The sequence below is a fragment of the Octopus sinensis genome, linkage group LG14, assembly GCF_006345805.1.
Source record: "Octopus sinensis linkage group LG14, ASM634580v1, whole genome shotgun sequence".
Classification (NCBI taxonomy): Eukaryota; Metazoa; Mollusca; class Cephalopoda; order Octopoda; family Octopodidae; genus Octopus; species Octopus sinensis.
Genome location: NC_043010.1, coordinates 1366056 through 1386883, shown reverse-complemented (window position 1 = coordinate 1386883; position 20828 = coordinate 1366056). Strand labels below are relative to the sequence as shown.

The following is a 20828-nucleotide window of genomic DNA, read 5'->3' as shown; positions in this document are numbered from 1 at the left end:
TACGAAAGTTGAGCTTGACGGGATTTCAAAGTCTAGGGCAGAAAGTTGGGTGGATATAGAGCGGGGTAGAAGCGTCAATATGTGGCAAGAAGTTTGCTGTCCAGCCGGTTCCGGGTTCAGTCTCACTGAGTGGTACATTGGACAACATTACTTCTCTGTAGCTGCGGGCCAGCCAAAATCCTCTGTGTAAGTTTGGTAGACCTATGATCGCCGCAGAACATCAAACTGGTGGCAGAACTCGAGGCAATCCAGCGTCACTACACCAACAAGATTGACCCGGAAGAGGCTCTACATTTTAGAGAGGATAAAGTTCTATACCCTAGACAGAAGGCGAGAAGGATATGCCGTGGTATAGCTCCCAACTTTGGAATTAAAAGCAATAGCAATTACCGAACTGGACGGCACTGCATAATACAAAAGATCCCGTCTTCTCCACCTCGAATAAGTACTGCAACAGTTTGGGTTTCAAGGGACCTCTACTGTTCAACATTCTGCCAAACAATGTCATGGATTTGCAAGGTGGAGATGGGGAGATCTTCAAAAAAGCATCTGGACAAATTCCTTTCTGCAATCCCAGATGAACACACATCGGTGCAGGGGAATAAAGTAAAGTGGATCCGTCCGACTCTCTTCTTCACCAAAAACAGTACAGAAAGGAGACCCAAACACACTGACAGCCGATGCTGTAGCATGGCCTCAGTCTTTGGCTGAAACCAAGTCGATATAATAAAGTATCAGTCGACTTAAATTACAAACAATTTTCCTCAAATATGTGACCTTGTATCTACATTTGAAACAATTATTATCTGTAATCCATTTTCCATTGTTATTATTCTTTTCACTTTTAATTGTGGACCTCGAAGATTCTAAATTCTTATCACTGAAAAACCATTCTTTTCGCTTTTCTTTTCATTTTCTCACGCTTTATTTCTTTTTACATTTTCTGCGTATTCTAATTCACTGAATATAAGAGTTATATAATAAAATAATTTTATTACATAATCAGATTAATATTTTATCTTTATTATTACGATGGTCGGCTGAAAAGTTCTCGAGGAATGCGACCAAATGAGGTCCACACACTTCTTCCAATTGGTGTTGCAGTGCTTGGATCCCATTGGTGAAGAAGCTTTCATCCGGTAGGTCAAAAAGTCATCACCACTGCAATACTGGATCCCAAACAAATGATTTTTTTTTCATGTTGGGGAACAGACGAAGCCAAATCATGAGAATAGAGGTGGGGGTTGATTAGCCAGTTCAAAACCACAGTCTCGCAGAGCGACCACTAAGCCAAGGCCCTGTGAGCTGGAGCATTGTCCTGGTGAAACAAGAACCCCCTTCGTCAGTTTTCCTGAGCGTTTGGTTTTCATAGACTTTCATAACCACCTCAGCAAATTGGCACAACACTCTACATTGATGGTGTGACCTTTTTGAAGAAAGGCAATAAACACAATGCCTTTCGCATCCCAGAAAACTGAGGCCGTCACCTTTCCTGCAGATGAAGCGACCATGGCCTTCTCTGGAGCAGGTGATGAGGAGTGTTTCCACTGGATGGATTATCCCTTTGTCTCAAAATGATGAACTCATCACTCATCCTGTGTTAGGAAAAGTTCAAGGAAACCAACCAGATCTACCTGAAACTATGTCAGATATTTTCGTAATGGGATCAGCATGTTGCGTTTTTGATCAGGTCTCAGAAGACGTGGGACCCACCGAGCAGGTATCTTCATCATGCCAAGTTCATTGTGCAGAATATTTTCAATTCACTCACGGGATACGCTAACAGCTTTGGCAATTTGATTTGTAGTCAAGTGTATGTCATCAGTCACCAAATGGTGAAAATGAACGTTTTCTTTGGTGTTGCCAGCTGCAAGATGCTGGGTCATCTTCAAGACTCTCCCTTTCCCTCCTAAATTCAGCTTCCCACTTTCACGGTATGATTGAAAATACATCTTAAACAATCAAAGGACCACATTGACAATAGCACCACCACATTCCCTACACTCGAAGACACCAATCAGTTCGAGCCAATCACGAGTTCAAACATCACTGAAAGTTTCATACGAATCCATCCAGCGATTCTTGAGATGTCTTGTTCCACGGACAGCATGGCCACAGTCAAATGACTGAAACAAGTAAAAGAGTAAACAGAGAGAGAGAGAGAGAGAGAGAGAGAGAGTATATCAGAGACGACGGACCCTCGTCCGCGCATGTTGCTGGCTGCGTGTACACACCACTGAAAAGACCCCCAAGAAAGTGCCGAAATGCATCTGGTGCTCGAACTGGCTGCTGCTGCTGGGACGAATTTTTGTCGTCTCTGATATTTATTACGCTTCCTTTTTGTGCTTTTGTTGTTGCTTATCATTTAAGATATACAGGGTTGTTGATTCAGATACTAGTCTATCGCATTCCGTAACTTCGCCAGACCCCACGCCCGAGAGAACGAGAGTGTATCATAATCTGTCCTCATCAACCATATCACGATGTATCATCACGGGAGGTTATTATCATATGTCTCCACAAAGGTTAGCATACCATATATGTCTACATTATCATCGCATATCTACATCAAGCTTTATCATTGGATATCTTTTATCTTTCGATTGTTTCAGTCACTGGATTGCGACCATACTGGGGCAGCACCTAGAAATGTTTTAATCGAGCAAATCGATTCCAGTACTTAGGTTTTCCTTTTAAGCCAGCTACTTATGCTATCGTTTTCTCTTTGGGGATATAAACCAAACGACACCGGTTGTCGAGTGGAGGAGGATCAAACCCAAGCACAATGAGAAACACACATACTCGCGCACGCACGCAATCACACACATACATACACACACACACACACACACACACACACACACACACACACACACACACACACACACACACACACACACACACACACACACACACACACATACATTTGCACTATGTTGAACTGTTAAACTCTACACAATTTTTTCTCCACTTTTTTTTCATTTTCTCTGCGTTTTGTTTTTCCACTTAATTCTTCCTGTTGAAGAGCGTAGGCTCGAAACGTAAAAGACTTTCCAATTTTTCCCGAGCGCTAAAGTAATACACCTGCCTGTTGTTCCTACACTTGTCTTCGTCTTTTGTTTTCTGTAAATTTGAACTATATATATATTCATATATATATATATATATATATATATAATCATATCAAAGGGAAATGGAATTTAATTAAAATTAAAGCATTCAATCAAAATTTACATTTCCAGTGGTCTAACGTGCAAAAATATTAGTCAAGACGACAATATATTAGTCATACGATATAGTGTATATTTAAACACATAAGGAATCCACTTATAGGAAATTCAGCATGCTAGAAAGAACAGCTAGGTTCTGTAAACACAAAAATAAAGGATAAAATTCGACAGAAATAAATTTGGAAATGAAAAACATTTACCATCTCGTCCCTGGACCAATTGGTTTCTGATCATTTTTTAGTGAGTCAAGGGGAACTCGCAAGGTCTGATTTTCTTCAGCAAGGTCCAACCTAAGGTTATACACATATCCAACACGAGACAAACAAGGCTACTTGTCTCATGTTTATACGAACTAACTTTTCATATTTTTCTGCTTTGACATGATTAAATACTGTAATCGTTTGGATAATTTTCGGTTAAAAGTTGGCGGTTTTTCATTGTAGCCAGCGAAGGACTGCGTCTGCGCAGTAAAATTTGAAAAGTTAGTTCGTATAAATACGAGACAAGTAACCTTGTTTGTCTCGTGTTGGATATATATATATATATATATATGTAAATATGTATGTAGGTATATATATGTGTGTGTATACACATCTACACACATACGAACATACATGCATACATACATGCATATATATATATATATATATATATATATATATATATATATATATATATATATATACATATATATGCCTTTTTGTCTAAGTTTGTCCCCACCAACATTGCCTGGCAACCGGTGTTGGTGTGTTTACACCACCATAAGCTAGGGTTCGGTAAAAGAGACCAATAGAATAAGTACTAGGCTTAAGAAATATGACCTGAGGTCGGTTTGTTCCACTAAAACATTTCAAGGCAGTGCCCCAGCATTGCCGCAGTCAAATATGGCTGAAACAAGTAAGAGAATATATATATATATATATATGTATATATGATAAACCTCGACATAAGTTTCTGTCTATCAGATTCACTCCCAAGGCATTCATCGATCCAGACTTATAGTAGAGGACCCTTACCCAATGAGAGGTGGGACTGAACTTAAAACTATGCTATTTCCAAAGCCAGCTTCTTAACTGTAGAGCCTCACCTACCTGCATCTATATCTATACGTGTGATACTAACACTTTACATGTGCAGATAATCACTGAATATCTGCATCAAGCTTTGTCGTTGTATATACATCAGTAATCTTGCGGCGTTTCGATCAGTTTTTCCTTTTTATGACACCTGTGTCAATTAATCAAATCAACACCTGCACTTCAATGTAGTTATGTCCCTTGCTCTTCTCAGTTCCAACCCAATTGAACATTTTCTGGACATTTTATTCATATTATGTCATTATTATAAGTTCTGAGTTCAAATTCAGCCGTGGTCGATAAATTAAATACCAGTGAAACGCTGGGGTCAATGCAATCGACTGATTTCAGGCCTTGTGTCTATTGCAGAAAGGATTATTATTATTATTATTATTATTATTATTATCATCATCATCATCATCATCATCACTGCTACTACTACTACTACTACTACTACTACTACTACTACTTACTACTACTACTATTGTTATTATTATTATCATTATTATTATTATTATTATTGAGTGAGAGAAAAGTACATGCCATGAAAGTTACACTGGGGTACATTATATATAAAGCCCAGTATACTGATCATGACTACTCGGTATACCCTTATCAGAGAAAAGGGTACGCCAGGCACATGTATCACAACCATACGTGCGCAACATGGTGATCTCACATCAAGATAAACAGTGCAGAGACTAGCAGGTGTGGCCTAGTGAGAATTTTCTTCAGGTCTATTAGCCCATCCCTTCGAAAATGTCCCTTAATAAGGGTTGTTTAAGGATGTTAAACGAAGTACCCTGGTACTGCACCAGGGCATTATTTATTATTATTATTATTATTATTATTATTATTATTATTATTATTATTATTATTATTATTATTATTATCATTATTATTATTATTATATTATTATTATTATCATCATCATCATCATCATCATCACTGCTACTACTACTACTACTACTACTACTACTACTACTACTACTACTATTGTTATTATTATTATCATTATTATTATTATTATTGAGTGAGAGAAAAGTACATGCCATGAAAGTTACACTGGGGTACATTATATATAAAGCCCAGTATACTGATCATGACTACTCGGTATACCCTTATCAGAGAAAAGGGTACGCCAGGCACATGTATCACAACCATACGTGCGCAACATGGTGATCTCACATCAAGATAAACAGTGCAGAGACTAGCAGGTGTGGCCTAGTGAGAATTTTCTTCAGGTCTATTAGCCCATCCCTTTCGAAAATGTCCCTTAATAAGGGTTGTTTAAGGATGTTAAACGAAGTACCCTGGTACTGCACCAGGGCATTATTTATTATTATTATTATTATTATTATTATTATTATTATTATTATTATTATTATTATTATTATTATTATTATCATTATCATTATTATCATTATTATTATTATTATTATTATTATTATTATTATTATTATTATTTTCATTATTATTTTTAATGTCTTTGCACAGCTTCTAACACTGGAGATGTACTCCGGTGTCAACTTTTCACTACCAGTGAACTAAGGTAGCACCCCTTATTTTTCGAGCACCATCCGGAATATTCGAGTGGTTCCAAGCATTGCTGTTTTCTACTAGTGCTCCACTCTTATTGCAGCCCCTATTTGTTCCATGTACTTCTCAAGATTTTTACTCACTTTTCCCAGGGCTCCGACAATTATTGGTACTACTACCACCTTTTTCAGTGACCACAACTGTTTAACCTTCCAAGCTAACCTGTCATACCTATCGACTTTTCTTTCTTCCTTATCGTATACCTTGTTGTCAGCTGGGCATGCTATATCTATGATTCAGCATCGTTTGCTTTCTTTCTCAATTAAGACTATGTCTGGTTTCCTATTCTCTATCTCCTGGTCGCACTGAATCATAAGGCAGCCGAAACGATTGTTGTGCTAATTAAAGCTTCTAGTTACACAATTCTCAGTTTTGATGACGCCGACCTTCTTCGTATGTTTCAACAAAGGCTCCACGGTATTTTTTATATGCCACACTAAGCTGTTTTCCTCTGCTTCGATACAGTCCTGGTTACTGATCAATTCTCTCTCGCCCTTTCTTCTGGACAAGTGCAGCCTATTGGTGTCTCTTTTATGATGCAAGGCTCCGTGTACTGTCAACAATTTTCTTGTTTTTGTATACATTTTCATCACTTCTCTCTTTTGCCATTTTATAATTCCAGCTTCGTACCGAAGTGATGCTATCACCCACGTATTAATTGCTTGGATTTTATTCCATCCGGTCAATTCTGAGCGCAACACCAACCTTAGTCATCGGAAATATTCCATCCTCAGTTGCTCTTTCATTTCCTTCTCCATTATTTCGTTGAACTCTGGTGCACCAAGGTATTTATAGCCTTTGTTGTTGTTGTTGTTGTTGTTGTTGTTGCTGTTGTTGTTGTTGTTGTTGCTGCTGCTGCTGCTGTTGTGGTTGTTGTTGTTGACTGAGAGAGCAGTGCATGCCATCAAAGTGACACTGGGGTACAAATATACGAAGGATACCCATTATGACAACCCATCTGATAAGGGTACAATAGGTACCTGCATCACAACTATATGTGTGTGACATGGTGATCAAGATAAACAGCGCAGTACCTTGCAGGTGGGGTCCAGCTAAAATTTATTCAGGTCGAGAAGCCCATCCTGTTCAAAAAGATCCTTGAATATGGGTTATTTAAGGATGTTGAACGAAACAATCATGTTTCCAGCGGTGAATTATTCAAACCCCAAAGAATTCCTCTCAACACATGGCTATGATACGCTCCGACTACTTCCACACATATCTTCAGTCGGCAAGGGACATGCTCAACTGGTTATGGTCAAACAATTAATAAGGAAATCTGTGGTATTCAGCAGAATATTTGCCGTAGCCCATCTTTTATACCAAGACAAAACACATACACGATAACACCTCCAATCAGTTAAGATCAGAACCCACGTGAGCTAGTGCCTGGTACTGCATAAGAGCATTCATTATTATTATTATTATTATTATTATTATTATTATTATTATTATTATTATTATTATTATTATTATTTAGCAGAAGTTACAGAGTAACTCAAGGGCCGAGAGTTTCGTGCATTAGCACTTATCACATTTATGCATGTATATACAAAGGGATTGATGCATGAATGGATGGGTAAATGGATGGATGGAGAGAAAAGAGTGAGGAAGGGATGAGTATTAACGTTCGTTTTTGTATCTCTATATTATTACCTTCCCTATCTCTCACTCTGGTCTCAATTAAAAGCTGTTGTCCTGTTATGCGCATGACAACAGTTTTAATGTTTGTTCACAGCGACAAGGTCATCACCTTTTTCCTGGACGTTCAACATGGCTGTCTTTAATGCACTTTTAAGCTAGAAATTCTAATGATGTTCTTATCTGATCGCAAATATGGCGACTGAAAACGCTTAAAACATTAATATATTCTCTTCTCTACTTTCACTTTAATGTTTTCTCATTTCTGTTTATTCGTATCCTTATCCTCTTATGTATTAGTTTTATTTGTTTATCTATTTAATTCTTTGTCTATTTATTTATTTCTTTGTTGTTCAGTTTCGAATATTTATTTATTTGCTTCTTTTTCTTTTCTGCCATTCAGGTCTCCCATTGTTATTACTATCTTTTAAATAATATTGGTCATTCTGAAATTCTTATATGTAAAACAGTCACACAGATGGCGAATGATTTGTCCTAATCAACAACAAAAAGAAAAACCTTCACATGTCGTTGTTGTTGTTGTTGTTGTTATTAAAATTGCTGCTCAGAGCTGTGATAGAGCGATAAATCCGCGGTTAATTGCGTCTTCGACGTTGTCCAACATTTAGTTTCCTTCTTGTTGCCAATTGGGAGTCTGCTTCAATTATGTGACAAAAACAAAATGAATGCTATATTGATGGTGGTGGTGGTGGCGGCGGCGGCGGCGGCGGCAGCGGTGGTAGTTGTCGTCATCGTGGTGGTAGCGGCAGCGGCTGCAGCGGAATGCAGAGAAATGAATGCGTGCATTAGAAAGACAAAACGCTTGAACAGAACATCAGAGCAGCCTTACCTTATTTTACCTTCACCTCGTTTTTCTCTTAATTCCTAATTAATCAACAGTTTTCTCAAACAGACGAAGACAGTCTCTACGCTGTCACATGTTGTCGAAGTAATAGCAGCCAAAACATATCTCTCTTAAATCATATCTGACAGTTTCAAAAGAAAAAAAAAAGAAAATTAAAAGTAGGACTTTTACTCAGTTATATCGATCCCGTTATTTAGTTTTATCGTTCCTTATTTATCGAATCTTTCTCCTGTCTCTGCTAATCCACCGCTCTTAATAAATATAATACATATTAATATTTCATTTCGTCTTGTAACGAAGCAGGATCGGGGTAAGATAATTACAAACGAATTTAACAAAGGAATAATTCTGCATCGTCGTAATGACGCGATTGCACCAGATATTGGAATCCTTATCGGCTCTCATCTAATTTAACCACGTTCCTTCGCTAATTTTGACGCAGCTTTCCTTCAGTTCTAGTCTATAGGTTAATGAAATCAGAGACGAAAACAGAGGTTGACAAGTGTGTTTCCAATGATATTGACAGCTAGAACAGTTGTTTTTTACTCGTTTGAGACATTGTGTTGCGGCCTTGCTGGGGCCATCACTTTCAAGTGTTTTTATCCAGGAATTTCTCTGGGCCGCATAAACAGTCTCATAGTCGGATCAGTCGGCGGATAAATCTCCCCTCCGCTCTCGTTTACAGGATAGGAAGAGTCTGTGGCATATATGAAGGTCTAAAATGAAACCTGTCGAAGAATATGGGCCAACGGACAAACACACTGGCACAACATCGTGTTACCTTCTTTTTTTTTATCTTCTATTTGTTTCGGTCTTTGGTCTGATGGAATGCCGAGGCACCTCTTTGAAAGATCGAAGTCGAACAAATCGATCTCTGTATATAGGTTATTTTTAAGTCCCTATACTTACTCTATGGAATTCTTTTGCCGAAGCGTCTAAGCAAATCAATACCAGTTATTAAGCGTTGGGGTAACAATCACAATCACAAAGGCCCAAGAACACACCCGCATACACACATATTCACACGCGCATACATGTATCTATGTATCTATGTATCTATGTATGTATGTATGTATGTATGTATCTATCTATCTATCTATCTATCTATCTATCTCTCTCTTTCTCTCTCTCTCTATATATATATATATAATATAATATAATATAACATAATATAATAGAATATAATGTAATATAATATAATATAAATAATATATAAATATATGCATATATACACACATATATGTACATACCTACATATATATGAATATATACATGCATATATGGGGACAGGACATCAAAAAAACTTTGAACACAATCAGAGAAACGCGACATACAACATAAAGAATATTCCCCTTCTTCAGTTGTCCCTGAAGCGTCTTCAGTCCTTACCCTGAGTTTCATGTTGCCAGCTATTAAATAATGAATGGGATGAAGTATGTATATAAGCAAATATATTCGAAAACATCGAAACATGGATATTTATTGAAATTTTATTTATTACCAATCATACGTTAAACATGTGATATATTCATATATTTACATGCAAAATGTGCAATAAATTCATATCTTTAGTATCATATGTGTAAAACACACAAAGTCAAGAAAGTTTGCTATTGCTAATGACATTTTAGAGCTGATGAATTAATGCTTTTGAAGTGGGGATCGGTATACTGTCATATTTAAAGGGGTGGCAATTCCATCATCTATAGAAATATATTATTTCGCTAGTTTTTATATGAGAATTTCCTGATAAATATTGATGGAAGTGACGCAAGAATTCACCAATTGTGGTCATTTTCTTAAAATTGCTGAATTCTGTGATTGGATTCTATATTATTCAATGAAACAAATATCACGCCCTGCACTAAAAATAACTACCTTACTTGCTTCTGTGTGTTACACATACAAAACTTAAGGCATAAAGATATGATGAGTCAGTATATGTGGATAGGGAACATATCACGTGTTCTTCGTAAGATAATTAAATGTATAAATGTTATGACACAACGATTTGGGTTTTTTTCTCGCAGTCAATGAAATTTGGATTACTGATGATATTTCAGTATGTTTTTCAAATATTTTGGCTGAAATATTTTCCACCGCTTTTCCTCTCTGATCGCTTGAATACTCATAGTAGCGACAACAGAGCCTTCAGCTTCTAATAATAAACTCAACGTCATATATTGAGTACTTTTTCGTTGGTAAACGCAATATTTCCCCAATACACAGATATAAACAAACTCATGTTTTACGTATATATTGACTCATCATTATATTTTATTTAAAGCTTTTTCCTATTCAGAATTTTTTGTTGCTGCGCTGTATCATTACATTGTGCATTATATGATCTCTATCATTCGACAGAAATAGCGTAAAAGAATAGAAAATGTGATGCTAAATATGCAGAGGTAAAAAATGCCACGTTTAGCAAATACGACGGTATTTCTATCAAGTGGCAACTACACAGACACATAAATGGATTAGCAGAAACGTCGTACACGCGACTAAGTTATACACTTTCACGAGCTTTATATGATTTAGTGAGATAGTGAGTAAACGTGTGTGTGGTGGGAGAGCATATGCATGCACGTACACGTGGCTGTCATTATAGATGTATGAAAAAATATATATGTGTATATATTTACATATATTTTCTTTTTCAGATTCAACCATAAATGATGTCATATAATTTGCTGATCGTTTTACAATTACTGGAAGATATGAAATAAAAACTATGATGCTGTCTGCATGTCTTATACTGATGCTTCTGGAAATTACTCAGTGTGCAAACCTGGTCTACCAGGTGAGAGAAGGACAAAAACCGTTCACTCTTGTCGGGGACATAGCAGCCGATATTCAGTTCATGAACACCGTTCAGACGTGGAACAGTAAAAACTTGATTACATTCAAGCAATTACAAGACAGCGAAAACCTTGACCACAAGAAACTCTTCAATGTTTCAAAGTCCGGCAAAATCTATACAACTGAGACACTGGACGCAGAAACATTGTGTAAGTACAACACGGAGTGTTTTCAAATCGTAGAAGTAGCCGTCCGGAAAAAACAATCTTTTATAAAAATATTGGAAGTGAAAATTATTATAATTGACATCAATGATAATTCGCCAGAGTTTCCTTTCAGAAAAGTTCGTCTTGAATTCTACGAAACTGATGGTAAAAACACAACAAAATCCATACCAAATGCCTTCGATAGAGATGTTGGATTGTTAAATTCAAAAATCGTTTACCATCTGAAGAAGCATATAGATGAACCTTTCTCATTGTCCACTTCAAAGAGAGTCGTTGGAAATTCGAAACTTGTAATTATCTTACAGGGAAAACTAGACAGAGAAATGAAGGATTCTTATAGTCTTCAGATTATTGCTAAAGATAGTGGCACTCCGTCGAAACAAGATGTTCTAGATGTTGAAATAACAGTAACCGATGAAAACGATAATGCTCCAGTGTTTTCTCAAAATATTTATAATGTTTCAGTCAATAAGGCTCATCAAATTGGTAAACCAGCTGTCATTCTATCTACCAAAGATCTCGATCTGGGTAAAAACGCCGAGGTGACCTACCATTTTGATTCTAAAACTTCGGTTGCTGTTAAGAACTTTTTCAAACTAAATTCGGAGACGGGAGAGATTTTCTTGAGCAAAAATTTTCCTTTGGACAAAAGGCAGACATACAAGCTTTTCATAGACGCCACTGACTCGGGCAATCCTCCGTTGAGCTCGACAGCAATAGTATTGATAAATGTGCTTAATCAGCAGAACAATGCACCAGTCATTGATGTAAACTTTGTTTCCGATTCCAAAGGAGCAATGTTGACTATATCCGAAGGTGTAGAAGTCGGTAGCTTTATAGCTTATATAAAAGTGACGGATAAAGACGCGGGGAGAAATGGCGAAGTGACATGCAACCTTCGTCATGATAAACTTCAGCTAAAAAGTTTGGGTCGCGGCAAATTTAAAGTTGTCGTCAAAAGTCCTGTCGACAGGGAAACGGAAAAACGTATTGATATCAACATCAGTTGTCGAGATAACGGCAGCCCTTCGCTGATGACGGAGAGAAAATTTACCATTGAAGTTAATGATGTCAACGATGTTAAACCACAGTTCACTAAAACTATATTTAGATTTTTAACTTATGAAAATGAAGAACCGAACTTCCCTGTCGGATTCATCAACGCAACAGATCCCGATTTGGGACCGGGAGGTCAGCTATCCTATTCTCTATTAACCAAAATGAAAGACGCTTTGCCCTTTGAAATTTCTAATTATGGATTCATCTCCACAACCAAATCGCTGGACAGGGAAAAACAAGATCTCTATAAGTTTAAAGTTTTAGTCAGAGATAACGGTACGCCATCACTTAACAATACAGCAAATGTTGTTGTTGAGGTTATGGACGAGAATGATAATGCTCCGTATTTTACCTTTCCTAGTGTTAATCCTTTTAAACTTAACGTCCATTATAATCCAGAAAGTCCATCCGATATCACCATTCTGAAAGCAATGGATAAAGACATTCGAGAAAATGCCTTCCTTCGCTACGAGATTCTTGGCGGAAACGAGAATCGCCTTTTCACCCTTACTCCTTACACTGGTGTCTTATTTTTCTCCCGTTCCATTAAACCAAAAGACTCTAACCTTTATAGGCTTTTAGTAGCCGTTAAGGATAGCGGTGCTGTGGTGCTTTCGGCCACGACTACCCTCTCTTTGAGACTAACCGCTACCAATAAGACAATTGGGAAGACTAGTAACACAAACACTATCAGTGACAGTGAAATCAGTATTAAGCTTGGTGTGATTATTGTAGTAGCTGCTGTGACGATTTCGTTGACAATTATTGTGTCGATAGCGATGTGTATGGTACAGAATAACCCCCAAAGGAATATCTATTACAACAGATCAGCAAGTGCGAATAACACGATTTGGGGACACACCACGAAAACTGAGTGCTTTTGCGACCAAATTCCATCACATTACGATTCTCCGAGCACTAAAACCACCATTGTACCTCGGAACGACAGCTATCACTTGATGAAGTTTCGAAGGGAACCATGTTCAAGGTATCTGACAAATAGTTTTCACAGAAAAGATCTCTCAGGGTTTCCATGTCAAGCCACAACAGAGGTAAGTACTGCAGATTTAGAACTTCAACTTGGCATGCAACACATTCGACATAATTATACTCATACAGCAATTCATGTTAGAACAATAGCGTGCACTAAAACAGAAATAAGTTCCACGTATTAGTACTACAAGAGAGATACGTGTTTTAACCTTTGCACTATAATTTAATGTTATAACGGATAAGTACTACAGCTTACTTGTATAACAATTTATTTATAAGTATTTCAACATACTTGAGTCACAATTTACTGGATAAATAATATAAATCTATATCTGCACTTTAATTTTTAAAAAAACCTTGTTTATTCAAAAAATATTGGTATTAAAGTCTACACTGTTAAGAAGATTATTAAGAATTTAAAATTTAAAATAATTTTTCTTCTTAGCAAAACGTAGTTTACAAATTTCTTTTAAAATTGAAGATTTCAGCTACAGAAAACAAATTTTAATTCACTGCGAGATACCATTTTTAATTTAAGATATTTAACGTTCATTTCATGAAGCAAAAAAAATATATTTCTCCAAATTCTAAGTTTAATCCAGTGTCAACCAGTTTATGTTGATTCCTGTACCTTTTCTTATTTGTTCGGTGTTGGTTTATTTATGTTCCCTTAATTCAACGGATCAGCAAAGGGACCAACAGAATAAAAGAAATAAGTACGACTAGATCCCTGCAAGGCAAGTCTGCAGTCCAATAGATGCAATAAGTAAGAGATAAAGGCATATATCACGAGGCTCTTCTACGATTCCATCAAGGAGTTCAGTGCCCAAGGTCAAGCCTAAGATTACATTATCTCATGTATATACGTTCTTCAGTTAAGAAGTTAGTGCGTTATTTGCGGAGGATTAACTGCTATTTCAAACAGATCTGGCGGCGACTACGTTTAGGCACCCTCGTTGGACCTTGTTAAAGCAATGAATAGAAGGTTTCTTCCTGCGATCATCATTAACAACATGAACACCAAGACATTATTATCCCGTGTCCTGGAGACTCATAGGGTCAGTTACCCAGTGTCCATGGCATACATGTGACTAAGACTAAACCATCCACTCTGATCAGGGTGCCAGTCTGTCGCAGGGTTTCTCCTTCATAGTTGAGTGGACTGAACCAACGTGAAAACAAGTGGTTTACTCAAAAACTCAACGCACCGCCCAGTCCGGCAATCGAAATCCCGTTCGTCCGATCGTGAGTGCATCACCCTAACCAGTAGCTCATTAGCGTGCCTTCACTGCTTCCTATGATGTTCCATCAAAAATACCTTTAACCCTTTTTCTTTTTGTCTTTCTACAGGTATGTCCCCAAACCGATCGCGGGTCCGATAAAGAAGCTGCGATATGTGCTCCGTACAGTGAGTTGTCTCTCATGTACCACACTGACGAAGAACAGGGATTTGGTACCGGAGACATTGCACATTATGAAGAGCTTCCAGGCAAGATATTCATATATTTAATTAACTATTTATTTACTTGTTTATTTCACCTAATCTTTGATGAATCCTATAGTATCGTTTAACAGGGTTTCCATGGGCGCTAATCACAGTCCTCACTGTAGTTCGGATAACGAGAATAAGAAGAATGCACCTACGTAACTTGTTACGGAGTAAATATGTCAAATTTTGTCACCGGTGTTTATAGCCTACAGCAGTGACTCCCAATGTGGAGCCTGGGAAAATTGTAATGGAACATGGTGCCATAGTCGCTAGGAACAGGGTTCACTTTTTTCTTGAGTCGATAATGTACTTTTGCTTTGTACTCAGTACTTAATAAAAGAGTTACCAGTAGATTCTTTTGTATTAAATAGTTGTGAAAATATTAAAAATGGATTTCTTTTTTCCAACCGCCGCTAGGGCAAACATTTTTCTGGAGAATTGTAGTGGAACTTGGGGTGGGGAAATAGGCTGGGGAACACTGACCTACAGCTTTAAACAGCGGTAATTCATAATCATAGTTCTTATTTACCTTTTTTGCTTGGCTTATTATCTACTTGCTCTTAAACATTCCTGAGGCAAACACTGTTGGTCAAGAGACATACAGGTACAACACTATCTTTCTAGACACCAATGCTCTGAATCCTCTGATAATCTGCATTAATTTACCAGTAGGAAATCCAAATTCCCACAGCCGCTAAACTACGTTACTGGTATCTTGCACAGTAAAGAATTGAACAACATTGATACTATAACACAAGAACCAATATTTCATTAAAGTAAATTTATTATTTGTTTTAATTTAGAGTGTATTGACCAAAGTGATCAACCCTGGTTCGGAAAAATCAGTTTCCTGATTCAGGAAAATCGATGTTGTACTTTTATTAGAAATACAGGCTTGAGTTCGATTCTGGAACTTGGTGTAGGGAACTTTATTTTCATCGTTATTATCATTTGAAAAGGCATGGACGTTAAAACCTAGTATTTTCTCTTCTTTGCAATCGTCTGTATTCATCATTAAAGAATAACGTTGAACATGAAATATAAATTTGGTTGGTTGAATCCATCATTCGATATTGATTTTCAGTTGAGGTGTATTTGTGTCGTTTATTTAGTAAATGGTATTGAGACAGGCATAAGGCGGCGAGCTGGCAGAAACGGTAGCACACCGGGCGAAATGCGTAGCCGTATTTCGTCTGCCGTTACGCTCTGAGTTCAAATTCAGCCGAGATTGACTTTGCCTTTCATCCTTTCGGGGTCGATAAATTATGTACCAGTTACACACTGGGGTCGATGTAATCGACTTAATCCGTTTGTCTGTCCTTGTTTGTCCCTTCTGTGTTTAGCCCTTTGTGGGTATTAAAGAAATAGATATTGAGACAGGCATTGACACCACTCCTTCATATTTCTTGCCAACTGTAAACCAAATCAAAGAATCAAGTAAATAATGGTAGAATGTGAGAACTAGTAAAGCACCGAAATAAATAATATTTTCCTCGGCGTGCTAACGATTCTGCTGACTCGCCGCCTTATGGTGCATACTGATATTAAGCTGTGTGAGGTGTGTTCCTTTATATCAAACAATGAGTTTTTTCCCTTTTACTCAAGAGAGGACGCAGGACCTATGATCCTTCACAGGGATTCCAAGACTGGCGGGAAGGCAGGACATCTCTACAAATCAGACACGTGGCACGAATATTAGTAGCAGAGTGGACTCCGCTAGAACACCCGAGGAGATAAAATGCTGACGTTGAACTGGGCTACGGATGGTGACTGTGGTATAAGCCATTTTGATAAACTGAATTCAATAAAATAAGTACCAAATGGAAATAATACTGGAATCGATATATATCCGATTAAATCCTTTGAAGGTGGTGCTCAGTGTCAGGAACTAGTGAAAGAGTCAAAGAGTATAGCATCATAACATTCTGTGTTTGTAGTTTTGCTATTTTACCAGAAAGGAATAGCCAGGAATGACCTTTGACCTAGATAATATTTAACAGGTCTCTCTCTATAAACATGGTAAAACCATGTCTAATGATTACGCTAACTGCAATAACTACTACTACTACTACTAATTTCTTCCACTTCTTTTCATTCTTTTTCTGTCATGCGTTCTTTTCTCATTTCCCTTTCTTTTCTGTCACTTTTCCTATCTTTGCCACCTAGCTTTATATCTATCCATCTATCTATCTACCCATCCATCTATCTATCTATCCATCTATCTACCCATCTATCTATCTATCTACCCATCCATCTATCTATCTACCTATCTATCTATCTGTCTATCTATCTATCTATCTATCTATCTATCTATCTATCTATATATATATCTATCTATCTATCTACCCATCCATCTATCTATCTATCTATCTATCTATCTATCTATCTATCTATCTATCTATCCATCCATCTCTCTCTCTATCTCTCTCTCTCTCTCTCTCTATCTATCTATCTATCTATATATATATATATCTTTCTATCTATCTATCTAGCAGTTCTTCTGTATCACTAATCTCTTAGATTACTCAAAAGTCGCTTCCGTCTTGTTTCTCTTTCTGCAGAGTTACATTCATATAACCATTGATAAATCTATTATCGATTTATTCATTGCTTTTCAACATTCTCAATAAATCATGACCTGAGCATATATAAGTGACTCCCTTCTTCATTAACTTTGGTTCCGTGATGAAGTTCTATCTTTGGCGTTCAAATGAATGTATTATTCGCCGTATTAGAACGATGGTGACTGACAGTGATAAGCAATCTCTGACGAGTTTGTGTTGAAAGACGATTCATGGAGGTTCAATTTCCATCCCAATCTGCTGAAATCTCTGTGGTTTAATCAAGGGGCATACTCTAAAGTAGGACTCCGGCAGAATCGTTAGGCTTTGTAGTGTTTTATTTGCGGCTCTTTGCATTGTAACTTCGAAACATTATAAAATATAATCCTAGGTACCCTATGTTTAGGCAAAATACAAGACAGGATGTTTATGCCTAGAATGCTTTTGACCATTGATGTATTCCATTAAGATTGATTTGAGGCTAAACAAGAGTTTCGCCATTCATAAATTTTTTACCTTTGTAAAACAAACAATATGTGGAGGCGCAATTGCCAAGTGGTTAGGGCAGCGAACTTTCGGTCGGAGGATCGCGGTTTCGATTCCCAGACCGGGCGTTGTGTATGTTTATTGAGCAAAAACACCTAAAAGCTACACGGGGCTCCGGCAAGGGGTGGTGGCGACCCCTGTTGTACTCTTTCGCCACAACTTTCTCTCACTCTTTCTTCCTGATTCTTGAGTAACGCTGCGATGGACAGGCGTCCCGTCCAGCTGGGGTGGGGGGGACGCATACGCCACAGAAACCGGGATATTGGGCCCATGAGCCTGATTAGGCTTGAAAAGGGTGACGTTTTTTTTTTTTAAAACAAACAATAGCTTGAACTTCTCAATGGAATTTCATTCTTCGTCAGTTCTTCAGTTTGGAAACTTAGCAGCCGAAAGTCTAAAAGAGAGTTTGATATAATCTAATTGTTGATATGAAACCTCTGGTCTTTTGTTCAAGTCACGCGATACGTTCGATTAGTATTGTAGTATGCCAAATGTAAAATCAAGTTGTTTTTAATGTTGCCATAATCCCGCCTCCGTGTAAATAATAAATAATATCAAGCTGGATAACTTAGATTAATTTCTTCTGCTGGACAATGACCATGAGCAAATTTCTGAATAGGTACCAAAAAAAATGAAAAAAAGTAACGACCAGTCTCATTCCGTTCCTCACAACATTTTCATTTATTAATCAACAAGGCTCAGGAGCGGCTGTGTGGTAAGTAGCTTGCTTACCAACCACATGGTTCTGGGTTCAGGCACACTGCGTGGCACCTTGGGCAAGTGTCTTCTACTATTGCCGCGGGCCGACCAAACCCTTGTGAGTGGATTTGGTAGACGGAAGCTGAAAGAAGCCTGTCGTATATATGTATATACATATATATATATATATATATGTGTGTGTGTGTGTGTGTGTGGTGTGTGTGTGTGTATGTTTGTGTTTCTGTGTTTGTCCCCCCAACATCGCTTGACAACCGATGGTGGTGTGTTTACGTCCCCGTAACTTAGCGGTTCGGCAAAAGGAAACGCTAGAATAAGTACTAGGCTTCCGAAGAATAAGTCCTGGGGTCGATTTGCTCGACTAAAAGGCGGTGTTCCAGCATGGCCGCAGTCAAATGATTGAAACTAGTAAAAGGGTTCTTATTCCCTTTTTTCGACCGAATTCTGGTGTAAACTCACCCCTATAACCCCTCATAATGTTTTTCCCTTTTTTTCTTCCTTTGAGAATTTTCAGAAAATTTTTCCGAATTTGTGTTCTGCACGCGGGAATTCATACGATTATGCGACAATATTTTGTGTGAATGTTTATTTGTTTGTCTGTTTGATGTGTGTGTGTGTGTGCGTGTGTGTGTGTGTGTGTGTGTGTGTGTGTGTGTGTGTGTGTGTGTGTGTGTGTGTGTGTGTGTGTGTGTGTGTGTGCTTGTGTGTGTGCTTGTGTGTGTTTGTGTGTGTATGTGTGATTTCAGAGCGATTTAGCTGTTTATTTTTAGCTCACCTCACGACCACCGGATATCTTCCTTGTTCTTTTTTTGTTATCACCTGACATGTATTGATGTTTTTTTTTCAATATTTTGCTCCGTATAAACACATTTAATGAAATGACGATGCCCCTAAGAGTGGTCCATTGCTGGGATTTAAGCAAAAACTTCGGACTGTCCTTATTTTAAACTCTGATTTGTAGAATATCAAAATCTGAAAAAGAGGACTTATGTGGGGGAGGGGATTGAAATGTTAAGAGGGGTGATATGGGGGTGCTTAAACCAGAACTCCGTACTTTCATAATGCTGTTCCCTTTCTCATCTGTTTTTCTTTCTGTTTCATCTCCTCCAGGAAGTTATTCACACCAGACCTTCCAAGTCACTCCACAGTCTTTGACCATCAGCCAGCAGACACTCCCAATCAGTCATCAATCAATTCCAGTCAGTCATCAGACGCAATCCATAAGTCAACAAACACTTCCGGTCAACCAAAACAAACTAAATGCTCTCAACTCATCTGCTAAATGCAACAGTCCAAGAACTACAAGTACCATCGGCCGATACATCTACCACACAAATTCCAGTAACGAGCTGAATGCATTCAAAACCGGCAAGCCAGTTAGCAGAACAAATTCTTGCGCTTCTTGCCAGTCTTGGAATCTTCCAGTAAAGAACACTTTTACATCGTACACCAAACCTTTACCTGCAGTTCCAAAGGATCCTTGTCTGTAAAAATTTTCTTTTCCCTTATTCTATTTATTTATATATTTGTTATTTTCGACATTGAAGGATTTCCAGTGACGTCCAATGAATGGCCTTAGCTTTTTTTAGTAAACTTTCTTGAACGTGTCAGTGAAACAACAATGATAAGGATGATGATGGTGATGATTATGATGATTATGAAGATGATGAGGATGGTGGTGATGGTGATGGTGGTGGTGGTGGTGGTGGAAATGACGATGACGACGACGATGATAATGTGAGATTTTATATTTAACTCGAAGGGAGTAAAGAAATTGGTTGACAACACTATGATATTCTATAAAATACTAATAGCAATAGGATATACAGACACACACATACAAACACATATAAACACATACATATTCGTATATAAATATATATATATATATTATTCAAATATAAATCTATATGCATATACGTACATATATATATGTATTTACACACATGCACATATATAGTTTATGCAAGTACGAAGATATATATATGTTTGTATATATGTATATGTGTGTGCATGTGTGTGT

The 20828-nt window shown here is 37.5% G+C and overlaps 1 protein-coding gene across 2 annotated transcripts in view; it reads left to right on the top strand.

Annotated features, from left to right (window-relative positions):
* Positions 1–20690, top strand: part of LOC115218755 (protocadherin beta-15-like) — a 25134-nt gene extending 4444 nt beyond the window's left edge. Inside the window, exons 2-5 of one of the 2 annotated variants that reach the window (XM_036508564.1) lie at positions 6528–6690; positions 11075–13551; positions 14843–14981; positions 19916–20690. In XM_036508564.1, coding sequence (XP_036364457.1) covers positions 11146–13551; positions 14843–14981; positions 19916–20295 — 2925 coding nt within the window. In that variant the 5' untranslated portion in view covers positions 6528–6690; positions 11075–11145 and the 3' untranslated portion in view covers positions 20296–20690. The remainder of the gene's footprint in view (positions 1–6527; positions 6691–11074; positions 13552–14842; positions 14982–19915) is intronic. The other variant, XM_029788667.2, reaches the window with a different exon arrangement.
* Positions 20691–20828: the final 138 nt, after the last annotated feature.